The 23,754-nt window shown below is 29.9% G+C and overlaps 1 protein-coding gene across 6 annotated transcripts in view; it reads right to left on the reverse strand.

Annotated features, from left to right (window-relative positions):
• LOC106686120 (sodium-coupled monocarboxylate transporter 2) overlaps positions 1-23,754 on the reverse strand; it is a 131,231-nt gene that overhangs the window by 9,131 nt on the left and 98,346 nt on the right. For 4 of the 6 annotated variants that reach the window (XM_014429277.3, XM_067047789.1, XM_014429271.2 and 1 more), the window contains one exon: positions 3,034-3,230. In XM_014429277.3, the coding sequence (XP_014284763.1) occupies positions 3,034-3,229 (196 nt within the window). In that variant the 5' untranslated portion in view covers position 3,230. Of the gene's footprint in view, positions 1-3,033; positions 3,231-15,052; positions 15,365-16,510; positions 16,676-16,808; positions 16,964-23,754 lie in introns of those variants that run through there. The other 2 variants (XM_014429286.2, XM_067047794.1) reach the window with 2 other exon arrangements.

Genomic DNA, 23,754 nt, shown 5'->3' on the forward strand with positions numbered 1-23,754 from the left:
TTTTTTTTTTAGTGAGTTAGGTTTATGTTCCTAATCATAAGATAAAACAGTTTGTCAGATTTAACGTAAAATAATCTTGAAATCGATTTGAAATATGCAAGATGAAGTAGTTGGGTTGTAATTTTTTGTAGGTCTTAGCTCAACATTAAAAACATTCGGATTTGTTCAGATACACCACACACATACAATACAATCAACTATTTAAGAAATTTATTTTTAAAAAACAGTTACACAAGAAAGAAACATGTACTCAGCCTTGCAAGATAAATTCAATGCGTGAAATAAATGCACGCCAACATACCTACTGAACAGAAAATATATTTACTGTCTCCCTGAAGGTAAACAACTCCTAGCATCATATTCTTCTGTAAAACTCTCTTAATTTATTCATTTCTTCATTATGATAATTAGTGATAAGCACCTGTATTTATGAAGAATGGCCCCTGACGACTCTAATTATTGGTTTTGAGAAGTGATCAGCCTTGAGAGTAAAAAATAAAAATCTCAAAGCTAATGAAACGTCGCTTTGTACAGAAAATAATTCGTTCGTGGAAGATTTTAAAAAAAGAATTGAGTTTGTCGTGATATTGTTTATTTTGCATAAAAGTTATTCAGAACTTTTCTTGATATAATTTATGACAGCAAAAAATAGAATGTAGAACTCGCTCGAGAGTCCTTGGACTTACAGTGGGTTATAAGAGTCACAAACAGAAAGTAAACCCAACAGATGACTTTACCACAAAATTTTTGTACCTTTTTCAACTGGATGTTATGGCTAATTAAGTTGTTTCCTTCCGATAGAATGCTCTTAAAGCGTTTACGTTTTGACCCATGAAGAATGCAGGTCGAAGATAAGGCGAATTTAGATTATAAAGTTATTTTTAGAAATTTGGAAAAACAACCTACCTTAATATTGAATTAAGTCACACTTTATTGTACCATAGTAAAAGTGGCTTTGTTTTGTAAATTAACATAAGTAGCCAAACGAAGCATGAAGGCGGGCTATGTGAACACTGGGAACGTGGCAGAGAAATAGAAAGAAACCGATCAACACTGCCTTTTGCCTCAGTTTACATTACAAAGGCGGAAATTTCTCTTAACCTCAACGTAAACTTTTTTTTTTTGGTATCTTTAGTGGTTATAGATTTCATTTTGTGGGACTGCCACAGAAATAAAAGTTGACACCACAGACTGGATTCGAACAGGCGCAACTGCAGTGTCGAGGGTGCAAAGACCTACGCTAAAGTTGAGTACTAAGGGCGTGGTTAACTTCCCTCTTTTTTGGGTTAACTATCCCTTCGAATGACATTATTGTAAGCCATCCCCTCTCCCCCTGAAATAAATAAATGAACCAACAACTTAACACCTCCATAATAAATCTCGCAATGATTCTTCAGTTATATTTACCGGGTGCATGTCCTAATATTCCAGTTAACGAAGGCCGTGTACAGAATATGGAAGGAGGGAAATTAAATCTGACATTTGTGTTAATGTTTATATCATCATTTTTTCATATAATATAAAATTTTTCGCAGAAATGGGATGTTGAACCCATCACCCTATCACAGGAAATTCAACTAAAAGGAAGTTGTAAACAATTTAATTCCCTTTAAAATTATGTATTTTTTTCTTAACTAATTTATCTTCAACGGGTGAAATTTATGTTAATTTCCCATTAAAATAATTTAATTTCATGTAAAAAAAAAAAAACTATTTTTGCAAAGGGGCAAGACTAGGTTCTTGCACATTAGGCTCCAACAAAAATAGGACTAATTTTGTGACAGAGATATAACAAGCCTTTCCCGCTTTTGACCTTGTTTTCAGTTCCTTTTATAGCTCATAGATCTTAGATACTTAAGATTCTTTACGTATTTCCTGTGATATATATCGTGCCGTTTTTACTGCTCAACATATATTTATATTTTTATTGAAATTATTCCGGAACGGGAAATTAGAGAATTATCCATCAACTTCTATCAACGTTGCTGAATTTATTCATCTATTTAGAAATATGGGACATTTCCTGCACTCCACCTTTTATTTTAGTATTGAAACTTTGAAGATATTTTGATATTAATTTAAAAAAGTGTTTCTCTTGGTTGAAAGGAGTTGTTCCTAATTTAATCCCGCTACTTTATGTCACAATTTTAGTAACCGAAGGCTGCAACAACTCTCTTTAAAATCTTTGAAAAGAGATTTAAAAAATATATCAATCGGAACAGAAACTCAGCTATCAACGTGATAAATTCTAAATGAACCGTATAGTTATAAGATTTATTTCTCATTACAAGATCTACCACGTAATATTTGTTACTTAATCAAGTAGTGTCCAGACTCAAACGGAAGGGAAACATTAATTTTCTGTTTTGCAAAATGGCCATTTTCTTTATCAAGATGTTTATTTTTTGTCCTGACGTTCCCACGTTTCTATTCAAGACATCTTGAATGAGTGTTGATCAATTATCATTATTGTCATAACTACCATCAAGGCAGGTGGTAAATTATTTTCCGTATATATGAACAAGACAGTGTTGGTACAATGCACGTTAGTTCCACTTTGGTTACTACGATAATTAGGTTGTCACGGTGTGTATTCGGACTGAGTTTACTTCTTCATGTAAGAAAAACAGTTTTGTGAAGAGTAATTATCATCGTTCATTTACAATTAGGGAAGGATAGATGAACATGAAAATGAATGAAATATACGTTTGGGCTAACATGTGAATCAGCGTTACCTACAATATAAATATATAGTTTTTCCTAGTGTTTCAAAGGTACACCACACCAGTTGTTATTTGCATGCTTTTTTAACCAGATACACACTTGTGCAACCTAGAACGAAAAGAAAAATACTGAACTGTTCTCAACTTGTTTTTTGTATCAGCAACACTCTATCCTTGGTTTCGCAATTACACCTCAATTAAGAAAAAAAAGTACTGAATATATATTATGAAGAAAAGAAAATAATATCTGATTCAGAATAACACATTTTATCAACTGTAATTAAATAATAATAGAAATTATGTAACTCACCAAGGAAAACGCGAACTCCTAGGAAACCCCTTGCGATGGACAACATCATAGTGAACATGTTACTCTTTGAAGAAAAGGCATAGTCGTTCTTCGTCTTCTCTTTTGGACCGGAAAACCTTCCATAGAAGGCCACTGATATGGAGCCCAAAATGAGGGCCCCGAACACCAGGTAGTCATATATCAGGTTCCCTTCCATTCTGCAAGAACAAACAAGAAGATAATATAACAACACTGTTACAATCACAAGATCATTAATCAATATTCACTAAAATAATTTAAATTATTCTTATATTACTTTACCCTCTTCACATAATTTCACTAGACAGCACAAATATAATGGCATAAGAACTAATGCTGTCACAGAACAGAAGTATGTGATTCGAAATAGAATCTTAATTATTTAAAAGAACTATTATATGATTATAGAACTATAAAGAATAAAAACAGAAGTTTTAGTTCAAATGTGATGACCATTCCCAATAACATTGCTCTACACGATTTTTGCCTCAAGTATATAAATAAGGGTACTAAATGCAGTTTTATACAGCGTTTTGAAATATGTATTCGGTTTTTTGTTATTTTATTAGTTTTAAATATGTTTTCGAGTTTTTTACTGCCAAATGACAACTCTTAGAGTATTGAAAATAAGTTAGAACCAAATAAGCTTACTCATTATTACTGTTGTATTGTTTTGCGGATATTGCAGCAATATCAATCATCGCTTGAATAATAATCTGACGAAAATAAAAAGCTTAGACTTTACTTAGAATTGGACGTATTCCAAAGATAGTACCGTTGGCAGTGATTACATTTCTTATGAGGTCGTCCTAAAAACGTTACTAAAATCAATTCAACAATTTGAATTGTTAATTTACTCCAGTCTATGGTACCATCTTTGGAATACCACAAACTTAAAATGAAAAAAAAAAATGTATGAGCCACTATTTAGTGTATTATGTATAAGTAAAAATATGATCACGTATAGCACACATTCACAAAAAAAATACCATTTTTGTGTCTGAATTATTGTTTGTTACATATTTACTAATTTCTTTCTTTTAATTAGTCATTAATTCCAAATAGATGGAGATATAGGTATTCAGAATACTATGGAGATAGACTGTATTAGTGTAGTGTTTAGAAAATCCCTGACTACATATTTTTATAAATTTTTAACTATTTTAAGATATTTAATTTAATTATATTTTAAGATATAAATTTGAAAATTTTAACAATTTTTTTTTTTAGTGAGTTAGGTTTATGTTCCTAATCATAAGATAAAACAGTTTGTCAGATTTAACGTAAAATAATCTTGAATGCGATTTAAAATATGCAAGATGAAGTAGTTGGGTTGTAATTTTTTGTAGGTCTTAGCTCAACATTAAAAACATTCGGATTTGTTCAGATTATACGCAGTATATCAAAGAAATGATTTATATAACACAGTTTTTAAAAGGCAATAGACAATGTGGATTATAATTTAGAATATAAGATTAAGTTATAGCAATAAAAAACAAATGTAGGCGTGGCTATCAATTTCCTCTTTTTTTGCCGAGGTCAAGATGTCTGGAATCTAGGAAGTTTTCTTTCATATCTATCCGTCTATAGTTTTTTAATTAATATTTTCCTCAGAGGCCTGTTTTGAAAAATAAATTTTCAGAATTTAAAACTTGATTTAGTATCAGGAAATGTTGTATTAAGGAATGCCATAGATATAAAAAGAAAATAATAGAACTCGAATAAATTATTAACTAAACATATATATTGAGTTGACACTGTTTATTAGATACCCAAATCTACTTCAGAGTTTCTGATGTATAATTTATCTGTCTGATTCTTATCATTACAAGCTTTTATGATTTTTATGACACATACTGTGTAAGAACTTGTTTATTACTTCATATTAGCATAGAATGTTTATTAGACGAAAAATTACGAAATATAGTTACGAAACAGGTATATAGAAAAACGTTAGTCTAATGCCGGGAAATCAAGGTGATGACGGCTTCACTTCGCTTTTATTAAAACTATATGATTAAGTAGGGCTCACTCATCCACTAAAAATTATTGAGTAGCGATTCGACATCAAAGCCATATATTAGGTTTCTAGGGTTATATTGTGGGTTTTTAATTACTGAAACATAAACATAAACTTTTTCTTAAGGCAGCGAATGAGTACTTGTATTAGTATAAACAAACTAACGATACAATTAATGGATTTAAAAACAACTTTAATTAATTCTATGTTACCAGAAATAATTTCATTTATTTAGTTTATGAGAATAAATAAATACTATAGTTATACAGTAGTATGTTTTACAATACAATTTCAATTTTACTTTATTACAATTTCGACGTAAACAAATAAATTTATAGAAATTTTCAACACATCCATAAAATATAATATTTATAATCATTTAGTAGAGAAGGTATATGGAAAAATAGGTGATTGGGGGAGCTGATTCCCACAAAGACGGGGTTTAAATTTTTTAGTTCGTTGTTGATATCTAACTGACGTAATAATTTTTTTTCCCATCATCTTGATTTTTTTTTTTTTTCAAAAATCTTTAATATCCTTGTGAAGTATCAATACAGAAAATTTCATGCTGAAAAAAAAATACGTTACTAGTTTTAAAGAATATATAAGAATAAATAACAAAATAGTGGCCAAAAACTGTTACATTTCTCAAAAATAGATTAGATATGTCAAAAAGATACCAACAACGAATAAAAAAAAAAATTAAAATCTTTTTTTTGGGGGGGAATTACTATTACTTATGTACTACATATTTTTTCTCCTTTTATTTCCACTACCAATTGTCAATTTTCTACATAATTAATGTATCCTAAACACATTTAAACAGAAATCCGAAACTACAGATTGACAGAAATGCTTATTATAGTTTAGGATATGATATTTATACATATATATTTGTAAATGTTATATATACCTTGTATTTTATGATCGATATTACTCAAATATTACTATGATATCCTTTCCAGTAACTGACAAATATGCGAATTAAAGAGACGTATTTTTCCTTAGAATTAAAGAGCCATTATTACCTAAATAGTTCTATGAAACTGTCGAAAGTTTAAAATCCAAGAAAAACTATTTAAAACAGGTATTATCAAGTGGCATGTCATTAAAAAATTATAGACCAATTCGAATATTTTTTGGATTGCAACAGCTTTAACCAGCTCCCAGCGTGGGGTAAGTGAACTGTTGCAAAAATCTACTTCGACTTGTGTTGATAATTGTAAAAACTTTCGTAACATAGCTTCTTGATGAGGTGAAATTGAGATCTTGTTGGAATCAGAACGACCTTGGAATGAAAATGGTGTAAGGAAGATATATCGTTTAAAGGGCATTAAACTTTTCAATATTGGATATACAGGAAACAAAAATTTAGAATAATATATTATGATTCAACATATTATAATACCGAAGTTTTTGGAGTCAAGTTATCTACCTTCTAAAATACTTCATTCCGTCATAAAGTATTAAACTAGGAGAGGATGTGTCTACTAGATTTTGGGTTGAATCTGGGCTTCAAAATATTGTACACCTTACAACATAAGGGGCCCAAAGCCTAACCAGTGTCCCAGAAAAATAAAATATGAGAATAGTTAAATATAAGATAGTTCTCGACAAAGCTAAAGTTTACGCTATTTAGAAAAAAAATCGTTATTTTGAAAGCTTTTTGGTATTGTTACTTTTCCATTTTTTTTTTAATTTTTCTGTTTTGCAATATTAACACTTTTTGTACTTAAATAACATTTCCATCTTTATCAGAACTAGAGATATAAAATATGTGCTGTTGAATCACCAACTTTCTGATTTTACATTCACTTACATTAAATGTACAGTGTTGCGATTGTACAAAATTTCGAATACAAGTTTTCATTAAAAATGAGTTTAATTACTGAGTACGTGTTTTTAAATTGTACGAAAATGAAATTACAGATTTATCATTGGGTTGTTAAAGCAACCATGGCTTCCCCCTAGATTTTTGGTACCGAAGGATAAAATAAAGAAAATAGTGAACTTCTTATCTAATCATAAATTCTTTCTGGAAATATGCTATGATTAGTGAGGTGACATTGTTGAACTGACATCTTCACGGATCACAAGATCACAATCACACCTCGGAAGGGACAAGATGGATGTACGTCGATTAATAATCTCAGAATGTTTGTTGGAATTAAATCAAAGAAAGCAACCATCGTAGAAGAGGTCATTAATATTTTTGCCAGCAATCCTAGAAGGCAGATGGTTCTCATAGCGAACTTCTTGATCACCTCTTATATTTTTGTATTTATTGTGTTTATTGTATGTATTTATGTACAGTAATTAAGTTTATGCTCGATTTTCAATAATTTATTCTAATTATAGTTAATAAAAATTTAGAAAGTAATGATTGAATTTTATAAAGTAGCAATAAAATAGTGAGGGTATTTCTTTTTTGTTAATTTTTTTATTTTTCTGTTTAGCAATATTAACACTTTTTGTACTAAAATAATATTTCCATCTTTATAAAAACTAGAGATATAAAATATAATGTGTTTTTCAAACAGTAACTTCCTGATTTTACATTAACTTACTGGGAATATACAGAAGTATTGTGATTTTACAAAATTTCGAATTCATGTTTTCGATAAAAATGAGTTTAATTACTGAGGGCATGTTTGTAAATTGTACGAGAATTAAATTACATATTTATTAATAATTTATTGTAATTATAGGTAATATAAATTTAAAAAGTACCTATGTGCATTTTACGGAAAGGATAATACCTACATTTTAGATTTTCTCAAAAACAGTTGTATTGATTTTGATTAAACTCAGTATGTCAATGAACAATCAAGTAATTTTTAATATTAATTAGGCTCCATTCTCATTCAAATTAGTTTAACAAGGCTTAATTACTGATTTTTCAAAAAAATTCTTCCTCTAAAATATCTTTAATATAAATAAATAACCATTTTCCATTTTTAACAGTGATAAAAAATGAACACATATGAACTATAAAAGAATTTGATGAATAACTAAAGAAGAAAAATGGATAAATAGAAACAGTAGTATTATTATTATAAGGACTAGAAAATTGGGGACTCCCAATTTCGTGTGCACAGTTTTGTGATATTTTGTTAAGTATTGTATCCTTGGAGACAAAGTTAATATTCGTTAAACACACAGCGAGAAATCCTAAAATAAAAATTTGTTTAGTGATAGGAAAATTCATTGTTCGAAATTTTGATTTCGACAAAATTCATTTTCGTCTTCCAGGGTGGTATGTGATGCGCGCACCAAGCTAGAATTTATTCCTGGACTACAGTTTGTCCCTAATATTGTTAGATGTCCAATATCTTGACGTCTATGTTCATCTAAAACTGTCTAATCAAAGTCTAGGAGATTTATGTGGAATCCTCTTGTTAATATTTTTAATTCAACAAATTATTTTCTTATTTAAAAAAAAAAATTATTACTTTCAACAAAAAAAAAAAAAAATCAGAAACAAAATTCATGAGTACACTAGCCATGAGGCAACACAGTTCATTTTAAACTCAACAGGTCACTATTTCCTATATTCATTTTAATATCTAATTTCCCTTTTCCTTATTCAAATTGAATGGTTTAAATTCATAAATTCATATAAAAGTGCAGGCTTGACATTCGGTACAAGGATGTTGACACATCACGGTTGTATTGGTAATCATCTTCCTTAATTATGAAGATATCCATCATAATGTCTGTTCTAAATTTAGTTCTCTTTTGAAAGAAGTATTTTTAGATTTTTGCGAAGAAGCTAACTGAGAGACACATGTTCATTTATCTTCGCCGATTTGAATCAGGAGTTTATTTAGAGTTTCCTAAATCCATTTGGCCTTTGAAGAATTAGATGATCAGTTCAGCATGGCATGACTCTCAAACATGAACTTTTCCTCTATCCGAGCCAATTTCAGAGGTGCCCGTACAAAATAATCAATTAATGGTCAGATCTATAGAAAACATTTTAATGAGAGCATTTTTTCTTTTTCGATTAAACATTAAAAACAAACTTCAGCATAGATTTCTCAAAATAAATACACTGACTACTGATTTTTCATTGCATATTTTATGAAATGCTGCTGTTTGAATAGCTATATCTTAGGAAATATGTAACGTGAATAGCTCTTACTTTATAGTAAGGTAAAGTGTCTTTACTTTGAGTGCTGGCAGACATATCTTCCATTTTTTTTAACGTTAGGAAGCAGCCTCCAGTTTTTATTCCTCATCTCCACACTTCTTAGTCTCATCAATTTTGACTTGTAATCATACATAGTTTTCATTAAAGCAATAAAAAATAAGGGTGAAATAAGTGACTTTTTTTCACCCCGGCTCTTGAACTAGGGGGTACGAATTATGAAAGTGGGACACCACTTTTTCCCTAACTATTTTATCAAAAGGTAATTATAGCAAATATTTATTGAAAAAAAAAAAGGAAGAAAGAATGTCCAAGGAATTATTGGACGTAAATGAAACAATGGCTTATAAAGGAATAAAAAAAAAAAAAGGTCTTTATTTAGAGACCCCATATAAATATATCATAATAGTAATTGTACATTATAATAAGTCCTTAAATAAATAAATCGTGATATTTACTATAATAAAAACACTAACCATCGGTAAACAAAATATTTAAAACATCAACCGACTAAATTTATAAGTGCTTATCAATAAGACATTTGAACTTGACACGTCATACTTACTGATTATAATCAGATTGCCGCGAGTAATTTTTTTTTTAATCTTCTTTTTGTTTCCTACTGTTTTAAGTCTTAATTACACAAAAATATGTATTTTATATAATTTTTATTTTTTAATGGTTTTGGTCACCTCTAGGTGCACTCACACACATTATTGAAATGTGGACCATGACTATAATTTTTAAATATTTTTCTAAAAAGACACGTATTTTGTGAATATACATGTTAAATTGAAATATAATGTTGATTTTGTGCATTACTTAGCTTTTTCATTTTGTAATTAGAGTAAGAAAGTGTAGATCGCGCAAATTACTGAAACCTCAAAACGTTTTCAACAAAATGATTATAATGAGTAGGATCTTGGCAACAGACTAATGTTTCTTTATTTTACGATTAGAGGATAGTTGAAATGAAGATATCTAGGTGCATTGGAATAGCTAAAGATAATTATTTATTTTTTATACACTCTCTAAGTTGTGTCCAAAGTAGGTAACAATATGCGCTATAGGGTTAAGGACACAATTAAATTACATAAATTAAAAAAATCAATTTGGTCCACAAATAGAAATCGGGATTTTATAATTATTAGATTGTAATAGGAATATTAAGAAATCCTTTTGCACATTAATCATTGTTTGCCCTTAAATAATTCAAATTGCAAAGCCTTTAAAGACGATAAAGGAGTATTTTACTTAAGATATGTGTAATACTTGCGAAATTTCAAATCGCTAACGACTTTCGTAGAAAGTTCAGATTGGATTGTTCGTGATGATGTCATCTTGAGGCATCGAAATCACTATTGAAATTGAAACATAAATTTGCTTAATATATTTGTAATTCGATTACCGAGAAGGGAGCATCCATTTCAGCTGAAAATGTCATTTCAACAGTACTTTTTGATGATTCCAAAAACCGACCAAGGTCTTAGAATAGAAGAAACAATTTCCTTTCATCTGGAAATGTCGAATTATCTTCACTGAAAAATTGCCCAATTAAGAAGTAATAATATACGGTCGGCTCTAATAATGGTGCCGAGTGGCAGTTAGGAAAGGATTTTAATTGAATTAAGTACTGTAATTCTATGTTTTCATTTTATCCAATGAGCAGCAAACTTTCCTAGAACTTAGAAAGCAGAGGCCAAAAATTAGAAGCCTCATAAAGAAAAATTTGATTATTGGCGGAACGTATTCTCACTCGTGGTTTGAATTGTTTGGTCATTGTTGACTACTTTTTTAATATTAAAAGGACAGAAAAACTATTTATGCTATTTCGCAAAAATCATTACAATAATATCTTGAGAGATATCAATTTATAGACAATTTTATTATGTCATAGATTATGTTATCGGTTTTAAAAAAAGTAAGAATAATAATAAGTAATAAATCGGTGGCCAAAAAATAACAAAGTCTGTAAAAAATCTTGGCTTATTTTAACTCAATATTAAATATCATTCAAGCTCATCTACTGCACTTTTTTTTTTTTTAACCTCCTTCGAAATTATTTCTCGCATACGGCGGAGAGAGGGGGAGTTTATATGCTATGTATATTTACTTACACATATGTATATATAATTTCCCACTCATTCATTCATATTAACTGGAGCCCTAAACGATCTCTTTACTTCCAAATAGTCCTCCAGATATAGTTTTTCTGAAATCAACATTTTTTTCAAAATGAGGAGAAATCAACATTTTGTGAAATTATTTTAGCAAAAATATCAGAAACTCGTAAGATAATCATGTAACTAATTTATAGTATTCGTTTCAATTTGAATCAAAAAGATATCAAGTGTTTGGAATCACTCAAGAATAAAAAGAAAAGAGAGAGATACACTATTGTATAAACAAGAAGGAAGTTATGAAACAATATAGGCGTGGGCAATTAATAATAACTTCAGTTAAACAAGTATGATTTATCAGCAATAAATAATAAATTTATAATGCCGAGTTGAAGAATAAACAGAATACTTCTTCGATCCCAGACGTCTCAACACAACAGTACAAATAAATATTATCGTCAAGAAATCATCTATGTTCACTATCTTATTGATATCAAGTATTTTTTTGAATTACTATAATTTATTAGTCAACCAATTTATTTTGGAAGGCATTTAAATGATGACTAACATGAAACGTTAGTCAAGTAACGTTAGTGTTAACCATTTAATCATAATTGAGCCTCTTTCAACTATCAACGTGACGAAACAAAATATAATATATCTTCCTTTTCATTTAAGCTCGTAATTCCGAAGACAACTTAAAATGATTTACAAAATAGAAATTAACTCATCATTTGAGAAGCATCTAGAAAGAATTACCGAGGTCAGAAAAAGTTGTGCATTTATGTTATAACCGGCAAAACGAAGGATGCGACTAAATGTCTCTAGAGTTTTTATAAAAGTCTCAAGAGTCTTTATTGTCTAAATCGTATTTTTTCGTACTTAAGCCACAGCTTAAGCGAAGATATACTGATTTTCAAGACACTGAGTTAATTATTTAAATGTATTAAAGCAAATAATAAATAAATATTGTACAAAAGGTTGCTGTACACAATACTCCTCTATCTTTGGACCAGAAACGGATGCTCGTGGGAGGAGTAACAGAATAAATCTTGACTTCACAACGCTGGCAAGAGCATGTTGGTACAATAATACATATATTAATAATAATATTTAATTTTTATTGTTTAAAAATGGCCCTTGCTTTATATTTGCGATTGCAAGGATCTAACTGAGTTCATTATTATAATTTGGCATATTCCAAAACATGTTGGCACCTGACTAACTTATTTGGCACCACACGCGCCTTGCACCATGTGGACTTGCTTTCGACTTAACGTACTTATAAATAGACACAATCTATATATATGATCATGACATCAAAGATTAGGGAAAAATAACAGGAAAAACTGGTCAGAAATGAATGAACTGAATTACAATCTAATTCAAACCAATATGATTATATATATATCTGTGTCTGTGTATTTGTGGAAATGGGTAGCTGAGTGGTAAGGCACTATGCTACTAATTCCAAGGACCTGGGTTCAACATAATTTTGACACCATTAAAGGAATCATAGGAATTAGATTATCCAATATAGAAAATGTTAAAATTTCCACTTTCAATTTTCACAGTGATTATAATAACTTGCCTGTAGATCGGGAAGTTATAAATGTTCATTACACATGTACACTTTCATTTGAAAACAAAATGTAATTTGTTATTACCTGCTGTTTTGCCAGAAAAATTAATTTTATTTTAAAGCTAGTTCGGATTACTGGAGAGCTCGGAGTAAAGAAATTACTCAGCACTTTTATTCTATGAATAATTTTGCCCCCTGCCGTGGAGTGTAGTTACTTTATCAGAATAAATTATTAAGTTAAACTTCAAAAATTAGCAAAAATATGAATCCTTGTTTTATTTTTTTTGAAAAATATATAAAATAATATTTTTTTTTAATTTATGAGATCTCACATAATGTACACTATTTCGATTAATCTGACTGAACATAAAAAAATAGAAAACGTAAAAAAAAAACATTACAAATCTTAGAGAAAGCTCCGCTTACAATGCTAATGTGGTTTGAAAATCGATGAAAAACAATATGAATAATAAAAAAAATATATAAAACAGAGAAACAAGTTACGCACACATAAATTATAAGAAATGATGAAATAGGATTACAAATATTGGTGTCTTGCGCTTTGAATTCATAATTTCAAGAAATAATGGCGCTTAGTGGCCCATCTATTACCATATATCTCATAAAACATGGCAACTGAAAAACTAAAACTTTTACAATGTTAAATTATTTGTTAATTACCAAGTTATACCTTCAATCAAGAGTTACTTACTATAACTTAATACCAACATTAATATTATGAAACTATAATTGTTTTCAAAAAACTGATGAAATCAGCCTTGAAGGTGCCAGTGAAATCAGCCAGTGGTGCCAAAAGCTTCAATTGAAAGTAATATCATGTTGTAATTAGTTTGATGAAAACCAAGTGCCTCATGTATTAAATTATATAATGCTTTGATGTTCCATTAAACCACCATTGTCATAAAAAATAAGAGAATCTGAATTGTTCAAATTTATTTTGACATTATAGTTCTCACCAGAGTGACATGCACTTTATTAAGCTTATTTCTGTACCTCGGAGGGATACAACACTATGTCTACACTATTTTTTTCCATATTGACTTTATTACAGAGTTAAAATCAGCTTTTCTCATATTTCTTAGAGGAATAGAGCACTATGTCCAAAACCAGTTAGAACCGGATATAGCATGTTTTAAAACAACACCAAGTCCACTTTCATTTAGAGGGATAGAACACCATTGGTGTTTTATCCTTCTGAAGCATGTGAATTACTACTGGACATAGTGTTGTATCCCTCCGAGGTACAGATTTTTAAGTCAAAGGGTGTGAAGGCAATTGTTAACTCTATTTTTAGCTTTGTTAGAATGAATAAAATTGTTGTTTTTTATGTAATTTACATTTCCATCAGGATGTAATATGTTCTATCACGATCTATCAGTGAGGAAATGTAAACATTGACCTTTACAATGCCCAAATTACAATCATTGCATGACAGGATATACTTTTGTATATGTACTCAAATCTAGCAATGCTTCGCTATAGCCAGATTTGAGCATTTGTATTGATTTACATCCATTATTATATTAAGTTAAAAATCAAATATTCACATAATCTTCATAATTTTTAAATTCTGATTAAATAAATTTTGAAGATCAACTTTAACTTCAATTCCAATGTTCGTCGATATACAATGTTTAAGGCAACTTAATTTGTCTAGTATAAAACAAATCCATTTATTTTCTTAACATGAAATGTTGGCTTGTAATTTTAAGTAATTTTGGCTTATAATTTTTTAAAAGTTTGAAATATAAATTTTCTATTGTCAGAAATTTTAATAGTTGGGCCCGCAACATTGCACAGTGTACCCTGTGTTTAGCCCTCCAGTATCAGAACATATCAAATTGATATAAGTTTTAATTTTCAAAATTGATTTAAATATTTTATTTTTGGGATAATGTAATTGCAGTAAAACTTATTCTGCAACAAAAATGTTTCTTCACAGGCAAACATGCTATACAGTTTTGGACAAATGATTTTAAATACTTGCTGCCTACGAGCTGTGACTATAAATAGTTTATAATTTTTTAATAATATGACTGCACACATACAGAACAGAATACAAATCGTCAAGACAACATCATACCAACTTTAACACCTCATCTACTCACCAGGGCTGTCACTCAGACTCAAATTACTCATATACAAAGTAATACTACGACCATCACTCCTACACGGCGCACCACTACTACACTATCTTTACCCAACAGCCCTGAAATCACTACAACAATACCAAAACAGCACACTACAGAAGATATGTCGAGGGACATCTCTTGAAAGACGTAACATGGCACACATTCATAACGAACTACAGTTAGAAACTGTACAACAGCACATCACACGGAGACACATTAAATTCTTCGACAGTCTCCCTGCTTCCTTCAATCCAGTATTCCAGTCTATCACCCCATCCCCCCTTCCTGCGAGGTGGCAGGGGAGGAAAGGTCCCAAAAACCCTATTAACATCACCTCATAGCTCCATCTACTGATGCACCCCAACCCCCTCCCCCACACTTCTTTTGATTTCAGACTGTTTCTCTTATCATTTCACTATTATCTATTGTCTTTATTATTTGTATTTTTATTTTATTTATCTTTATTTTTATTTATATATTATATGCGATATAACACGAGGAGGCCCCTCACCTCCGGACTCAAATAGTTGCTGAACGGATAGCTCATATGTAAAATTAAATATAACAGGTAACCTTTAAATACCAAAGGTAGTAAAAGGTAAGACACAACACGAATTACTTTTTCTTTCTACACAGTAATGCACTACTAACTCACATTTTATTTCTGTTTTGGAGGGTTCGGAAAAAAAAAAATAAATAAAAAAAAAAAATAATATGACTGATGATATTTAATAAAATTTATAATAGTTTACCAAGCTTGAGCTTTTGAATTACTGGGATTAAATTTTAAATATTAACAATTATGTGTCGCCTGCAAGATGGAGATTTTTAATCGTTTTCTAAATTTACCAATATTTGAGAGACAGTATGTCATCAATGTCTTTTGCAGAGACAACTGGAAAGATTTCCCACTTTTTTTTTAAATTTTTTCTATTTAGAATATGAAGTTGGTAATTTTTCAACGTATATTATCCTATGCATTCGTAAATTACAGTAAATGTTCTACAATTTAAAGTCAAACTGTTCTTTATAGATTAATCTTGAAAGATTCTTTGAGATAAATTTTGTTAAATGTTGGAAAGTGTAAAACGACTAAAGAGGCAGGTTCCTTATTACTTTTAGACCTCTCAATTATAATTTTTAAAAGATTATTTACTTATTGTCTATATATGTAAAGCCAAATTAACATTTTTTTTATATATATGAATAATTGGCCGTGTATTTTGTAACATATTTTTATTTACTTTGGAAAACATTAGGCCTAGACATAAAAAAGTATATCTTTTTTTCATATAAAATAATAAAACTATATTATAGCTTCTAAATCACATGTTTATAAACCATAAACATGTGATTAAATCAATAATAACCTAAAAAACTCTCCCAGAAAGAAACGTATAGCCACAGAGAATATAAGAGATTAACAATACTCACCTAACAGTACGACAATCAACTGACGACTGATATCTTCTTAGGATTCGCCCTCACAGATCAGCCAACACGTGACGCAATCTTTATGTAACGTTAGTTTTAATTTGAAACTTTCGGTAAATAGTTTTAATTTTGTAGAAGCTCCGTCATCGACTCCTGATTCGAATACTGAAATAAATTAGTTGGAAAATAGTTACCGGCCAATTTATAGTCAGAACGAAAACTCTTCAAAAAAGAAAAAAAATAAGTAAATAGCGACTGTACATTAATTAACCGCCTAATTAGCATAATGTTTACTTACTCTTGGAATAAGTAATCTTTGAATTTAGTTCTGGACAACGGCTGCCTCGTTAGGGTTAGTGAGTTTACTCGGATCCATGGGAGGAATTACTAGGACCAATCTAAGACTAAATTGAAATGGGGGAACACTTGTCGATCACGAACGGTCTGCGTGGGTAACGCATTTAGGTCTCGCCCAGCTAGTGGGAGAGGGAGAGTATAAATAATATTGGCTTTGGACCAATCGGAAAACTCCTGGGGTAGGGTAGGTGAGCGATCTCGGCTGGGTAGTTTTGGGGAAAATATGTGTTGTAGAATTCATGAACACACAAAGATGTTATGGAAAATTATTAATTTAATAAAAATGACCTCGTTTAGACTAACCTTAGTCCAAATCCTCCCATTTAAATAGTAATTAGACTGTTAGACTAAAGAATACCCACAATTAGTTAATAAAACTGAAATATAGAAAACCTTATTTAATCGAATTTAAAGATTTCATTTATAAAAAAGGCTTATGGAAACCGGGGACTCAAATTCGATAGTAACAGAAATCATTAGGTCTTAGTAATTAAATTATTATGAAATACTAAGAGGAATAGGGACACGCCGGGTCCTTCCATAAAATATTGGACGAAGGAGGCAGAATGGCGGAGATAACAATATTGAATTATTTGTTGGTTAATTAATTCGTATTTATTATTGTGCCCTGAAAGGGTTAGCGTATTGGTGAAAATTTAATCGTTCCCCAACGGTTTTTTCTCAAATCGTTGAGAGCCAAACCATTGTCAAATATTAGAGCTCCACCCACACTTGCAAAGAACCATTTGATCAACTATGTCTTATTTACATCTTACTTGTCGTAGTTTATCATATTATAGTTTATATAAAAATTACCTATGCTTTGAAAATTTGACAGCCTTATTTTGTTAACTGGATTAGTTATTTGTAATTGGTACAATTATTCACGCGCAATTAATTTTACAAATTTTAACCAATTCTTCAATTTAGTAAGAAAACAAAATTAAAAGAAATCAGATAAACAAATAAATTTTATTTATAAATACAAAAAAATAAAATATAAGGCAGAAAATAATAATGACTTTTATGAAGAGTGTGTTAAAAATATTAATGGAATAATATCATCCAATTTCTCAAAAGTGGAATACCAGTATTGGGCATAAATTGAACAGATCTCTAATATTAAGTACCAATAAACCCACCTCAAATATAGGCAAAATAAAAAAAAATGTATTGATAATCTCACAGAAGAAGCAATCCCAATTTATAATCTGAAAAATTATAAATGAAATACCCAATGCCGGTTTATTTAAATGTTTTGATGATTTAAAAAGTCTTATATAATGTTTGTGATATAATATGCCATCCCAGCAAATCAAGATAATGAAATAGCCGGTATATGTATGCATATATTTTTAAATACCTATTTCTTGTTCCAAGAGGTAAGAAAAAAAATGTAATATAATATAATATATATATATGATTAAAAAAATATATAAAGAAAATTAATACAGGTGAATAAAGAATTACATGATGCAGTAAATCCTAAATGTAGTATATATAATATATAAGAAATATTATATTCGTAACGTCTGAGGGGTCGATAAGAGAACATGTCTTTGATTAGGGTTAATAACAATAAAAAATAAGTTTTTGCAAACAATTTAATTAAAACCGTGTGCTGTAGGTGAAAGCTCCATTTTATCATTAATCCTTTCCCCTTCTTACGTAACAAACAATTGCCAAATTGTTAAACAAACTAAATTTTGACGGAAAATTTCACCGGTATGGAGCCGGTATAATATCAATTTATTTCGAATAAGTTTATTATACCGTGCCAAGCCCAACACGCTCTCAGGAAAATATAGAACTTCCGCGCTATTCGTATCTATACGGAAGTAGGCTGCAGTAGCGCCGTGTTCCTGTTCATTTTTAGCAGTTCCTGGAGGGACTTGCATCCGCTTTTGAATATTTCCTACAACAGGAACGTATCTACTTTATATTGTGTCGCTTTTCAAATATGAAGACGGAGACAAATTATACTAATACTATGATACTTTCGCTAATACTACTCTCCTTCATGAATGAACTTATTTACAAGGTTTATTTACTTTGGAGTGCTAATGGGTGTGAGCAGTAATTGTCTATTTTAGTTGCTTTTTGCCATTGTTTGTTTTTCATAAAGAACAATTAAATTGTTAAGGTCGATGGGGATTATTACAATACATAATTAATCTATTAACATGCCGCCCTGTTATGTACTTCGTTATTTCACATAATGTTTCAGGTATTTGTGAACTCTCAATAATGGTTGGTTTAAATCAGAGATAAAATTCTTAATAACAAATATTATTAATATGTAAATTTATTCAACAATTTATTCTGAGAAATCAAAACAATTCATTCCGTGTACACAAATTCCTTAAAAATGTTTATAACGTATAATTGTAGACATCGAAATGCTATAATTTTTTTTTTTATTATAAATAGCAATGGATAACATTTCTCAATTGAGCGATATAAGCAGAAGGTTTTAAATTTTAGTTATAAAATTAGGACTGAACGATGATTAGTGTGATAAAATCGATCGATATAATTAGTAGCCTATAATATATTTCGATTGGATTTTCCTTGGGTAATAATTATGGCATTTGGTTTATGAGCATTTGAGGATATTTCCACTGATTTTTTCTAACCTCCTGCAGCTCTTTTAGAGTGCATCTAATTCTGGAATTTCCAATGGATCTTACAACCGTTGGCCAATATGAATTTGTCTCAAAAATCTGATATACCATCGGAATCCTTTAATAATAACCATATCTCATTGGACATTCCTAAGTTAGGTGCGCCGGAGAAGAACTGGAAAGGGTTAGAAAATCATTAATACTCTAAAAAGAGTTTGTCCCGCTGCTATAGCCTGGCGAAAATCAAATGAAAATTTTAAAATTAATAGAAGTTAGGAGGGGAGGCAGAGAGAGTGAACCTGTACACTAGGATTCCTTATAATCGTTAAGTATTCAGATAAGAATTGTTTATTTACAACTGATTGTCTGCACTGTGTGTCGAAACTTGGTCCTCAGCCAAGACACAGACAGTTATGAAACGGTCAAGAGAGGAAAATAACCTTCGAAGAAAAAAATAGAATCCAAGTGCATAGCCAATCATCAATCTCAAGCGTGATCATAAACAAAACAATCTCCAAATACAACTAAGAAACAACAAAAGACTCAGGCGAAGTAAATGTTTCTTCATTATTTGCCCAAGATAAATCACAAGTGCGGGATTTTGTGGAAGAACACAAGACTAATCCTTTCTTCTACTTCTCTCTTTTATTTTTTTAAAATTTTATTGCCATTAAATTAACTTAAAAGAAAAAAATTAATACAACCATTATGTAAGAAACTGTCTTACCTTCAGTTTTTTAAGAAAATTTATATCATTTGTTGCTGTATAATTGTTTATTTTGCTTCCTCGCTATGGAGGCAGGGAAGCTTCATACTCATGAAAGTAATATAAAAAAATTATCCTCACAATTGAAAATTTTCTCTCACATTTACGTTCCAGATATTAAAGAAAAAAATTTGGTTGAAGAAGTTTATCGGGGGGTGCGGTCAGCAAAGAACAACATAAATAAACAAAACAATATTTATTTATTTAATGCCGACGTTTCGACCTGAGTTTCAGGTTCATTAAATAAATAAATATTGTTTTGTTTATTTATGTTGTTCTTTGCTGACCGCACCCCCCGATAAACTTCTTCAAGCATTAATCTACGGTCAACTATCTACATCTCATTAAAAAAATTTGGTCTTATGCCTGACTAGTCAAATCCATTTAACTGGCCTCAGTTGTTCTTAGTTGGTACAGCTTGCTATATCATATCGATTTTATCAGATTCCGTCCACTACTTACGATTACGCATGCATAAACGTATATTCCTGACCGCACCAATATTTCGAAAAATCACGTTGAATTTGGGCCAAACTTCGAAGAAATTTGAGGACTAATGTTGGCCTATGGTCTAGTATGAAGTTCAGACTACATGCTATCTCTTCATTTCACTTACGCATGCGCAATGGTATTTCCCCTTAATAGGTATATTTAAGGCACGTCTGATTCGGATAAAATTAGGACAACACGAGGAGGCCCCTCACCTCCGGACTTCAAATAGCTCCTTTTTAGAATGGATATCTCATAAATAACAAATAAACATAACAGGTAACCTTAAAATACCAAAGGTACTAACAAGTAAGACCCAACACGAATTACTTTTTTTTTTCACAGTAATGCACTTATTAATTCACTTTCTCGTTCTGTTTTAGAGGGATCGGAAAAAAAATAAATAAATAAAATTAGAAGGAAGTAGGGGACTAGTGTTGATATGGTTGAAATTCCTTTTACCATAACGTCAAGAAAAATAAACTTTAAAAATAATAAAAAGTAAGATAGAAATCTAAACTGACCTATATCCGTAGTAATTCATTGAATCAATAGTATATCATTCTTTATAATTTTATACTTGTACATCATACTTAAAACTAGTTTATATGTATATTAGCATAAATGACATACAAATTCTGACAGCTGTCGGTGGCCTGATAAATATAAACCGAATGACTTCACTCTACTGATAAATCGAAGAACAACAATTGTTTCGCCTGTAAAAAAAACCATTTGACCGTTGACCGATTAATAATCCGTCTGTAAAAAATAAGCCTTGCTTTAATCCTTGATAATATAAATGTTTAAATAAAAAAAAGTGACACACTACCACACTGCATTCGGTCAACTGAGGTTCAAGGCCAGTAGTTCAACTACCCGCGTCGTACACGTCATTGGTTAGTTGCAATAGTTTTATTAAAAATTTAATTATAGCCTATTCAACGGAAGTATTCATTAAAATGAACTATTTATTTCAATCTAAAATAAAACTACTTATACATCGAATTTAAATTATTTTACAAAAGAATTTCATCACAACGGTTCCATCTATATCAATATCACACACTATACTATATCATGACTTCATTCAACTATTGACAGTAATATTTCGAAGAATGTCAATATTTCGGCCATTAGCAACTATAATTATGATTCGTAATTAAATTTTTGTTTAATCATTTCTATTATACCTATGATTTCTGTTAAACCTATTCTTAATTATAAATATCATTCTTACTTATTATTTTATTTTTTTAATAATTTATTAAATGCCTAATATTTTAATAGTTTCATTTCTATACTTGATACATTTTGTTTTCCAAAAAAACGCAGTTTACTGGCCGAGTCAAGGCATTAAAAATAATCTTATGATGTTCAGTCCAGCACTTTAGAAAAAAAAACTCTTGTCTAATACGATTAAAGTCACATAGCATTAAAATTTGAGAATAAATATGTATCTCAAATATGGGGATAAGCTAGGTTTCTTCGAGTTACCCAGTCTATTTGTACTTGTACTTAGGTTTTTGGATTAGGGGAATGGATTAAAAAAATTGTTTACGTTAATTAATTAATTTGAGGGGCTCAACAACAATGAAGTATCTCCCGTTTTTCAAATATTTAGCAACGTGTAAAAAAGTTTGAAAATTCAATATCATGAGGAAAACTTGTTCTTATCAATTTCCACAATTGTTCCTACATATTCTGACAATATTCACATTAAAAAATATAAAATTCAGAACAAGTAACATAATACGATAGGTGGAGGTATTTTGAACCCCTAATTAGGTATTCCATCTAATAATCTAATATTAAAATATTTTTTAGGATCAGGGGGAAAACTGTTAAGTAATTTTCACTTTGAGTTATTGTTATAAAATGTATTCGAAATGAAAATTTTCATTTTTCCAGGGAATTGCCAAATCGCTCTTAATAGGAGGAGAACGTCTAAAACTTCCTCTAAAATATATAAATAAAAAAGTGAAAAGTATTAAGATTTTTTTCCCTAGAAAATAAATAAATAATAAGTAAAAATAAGTCCTATAAGTTACAAAACATCGGAATTGAGTTTTAGGAGTTTTCTACAAGCAAATATATCGCCATCTATGACTTTGTTGGGATAAGATATGGCTTATGGAATCATATCTTACCATATACTTTTCAAAAACCTTCTAGTTTTATATTTATGAGTTTATCTTTGAAAAGGGAATCTTATAACCAGAAAAGAAATATATAAAACATTTCTATAGTGTTTTCAAATCCTATCTTCTGTAAAAAACATATTCTATGAACAAAGAAAGAAAATGTAGAATAATAAAGGAAAATTACTAAAAAACTTGATTGGTGAGGTTTTTGGTTTCCTGTCAATCCATATCACGAAGCAAGGAAGGGGTTTTAGCTATGCTAGGCCCGCAATACTCAATTTTCACACTGGTCGTGTCGCACAGTGAGTATTTGCATACAAAATGTGGTAAAAATTATCTAATGTAATCTATCATTTGATAATTCATAAATAAACTTTATAATATATTTGCCCAGATTTTTTTTGATAAAATATGCCGTATTTTCAAATACACAAGATAAATAATGGAAAATAAACCCCAATGTTTGAGAAAAGTTGGAGATCAGTGTATAATTTCTCTATATAGGTTCCTTCCAAAGATGTTATTCACCAACCACAAATCAAATTTATCAGAAATTATATAATTCATCCCTTAATCTTGAAATATAGGTAGGTACGTATCTAGTTAATAGAAACGGTGGGGAGGCTATACTGACTGACCTAGGGATACCTTGCTATTATTGAAAGAACTACTATTTTTTTTTTTTTAAACAATTGAGTATTTTTAAATTATGTATATACCATTTACTTCAGGGAACTAGTTATTTTATACTATAATATGTCTATAGGATTTTTTTTTTTTATTATAAATAGCAATGGATAACATTTCTCAATTGAGCGATATAAGCAGAAGGTTTTAAATTTTAGTTATAAAATTAGGACTGAA

This window comes from Halyomorpha halys, unplaced genomic scaffold (genome assembly GCF_000696795.3).
Source record: "Halyomorpha halys isolate HHAL.00 unplaced genomic scaffold, Hhal_1.1 Scaffold34.1, whole genome shotgun sequence".
Lineage (NCBI taxonomy): Eukaryota > Metazoa > Arthropoda > Insecta > Hemiptera > Pentatomidae > Halyomorpha > Halyomorpha halys.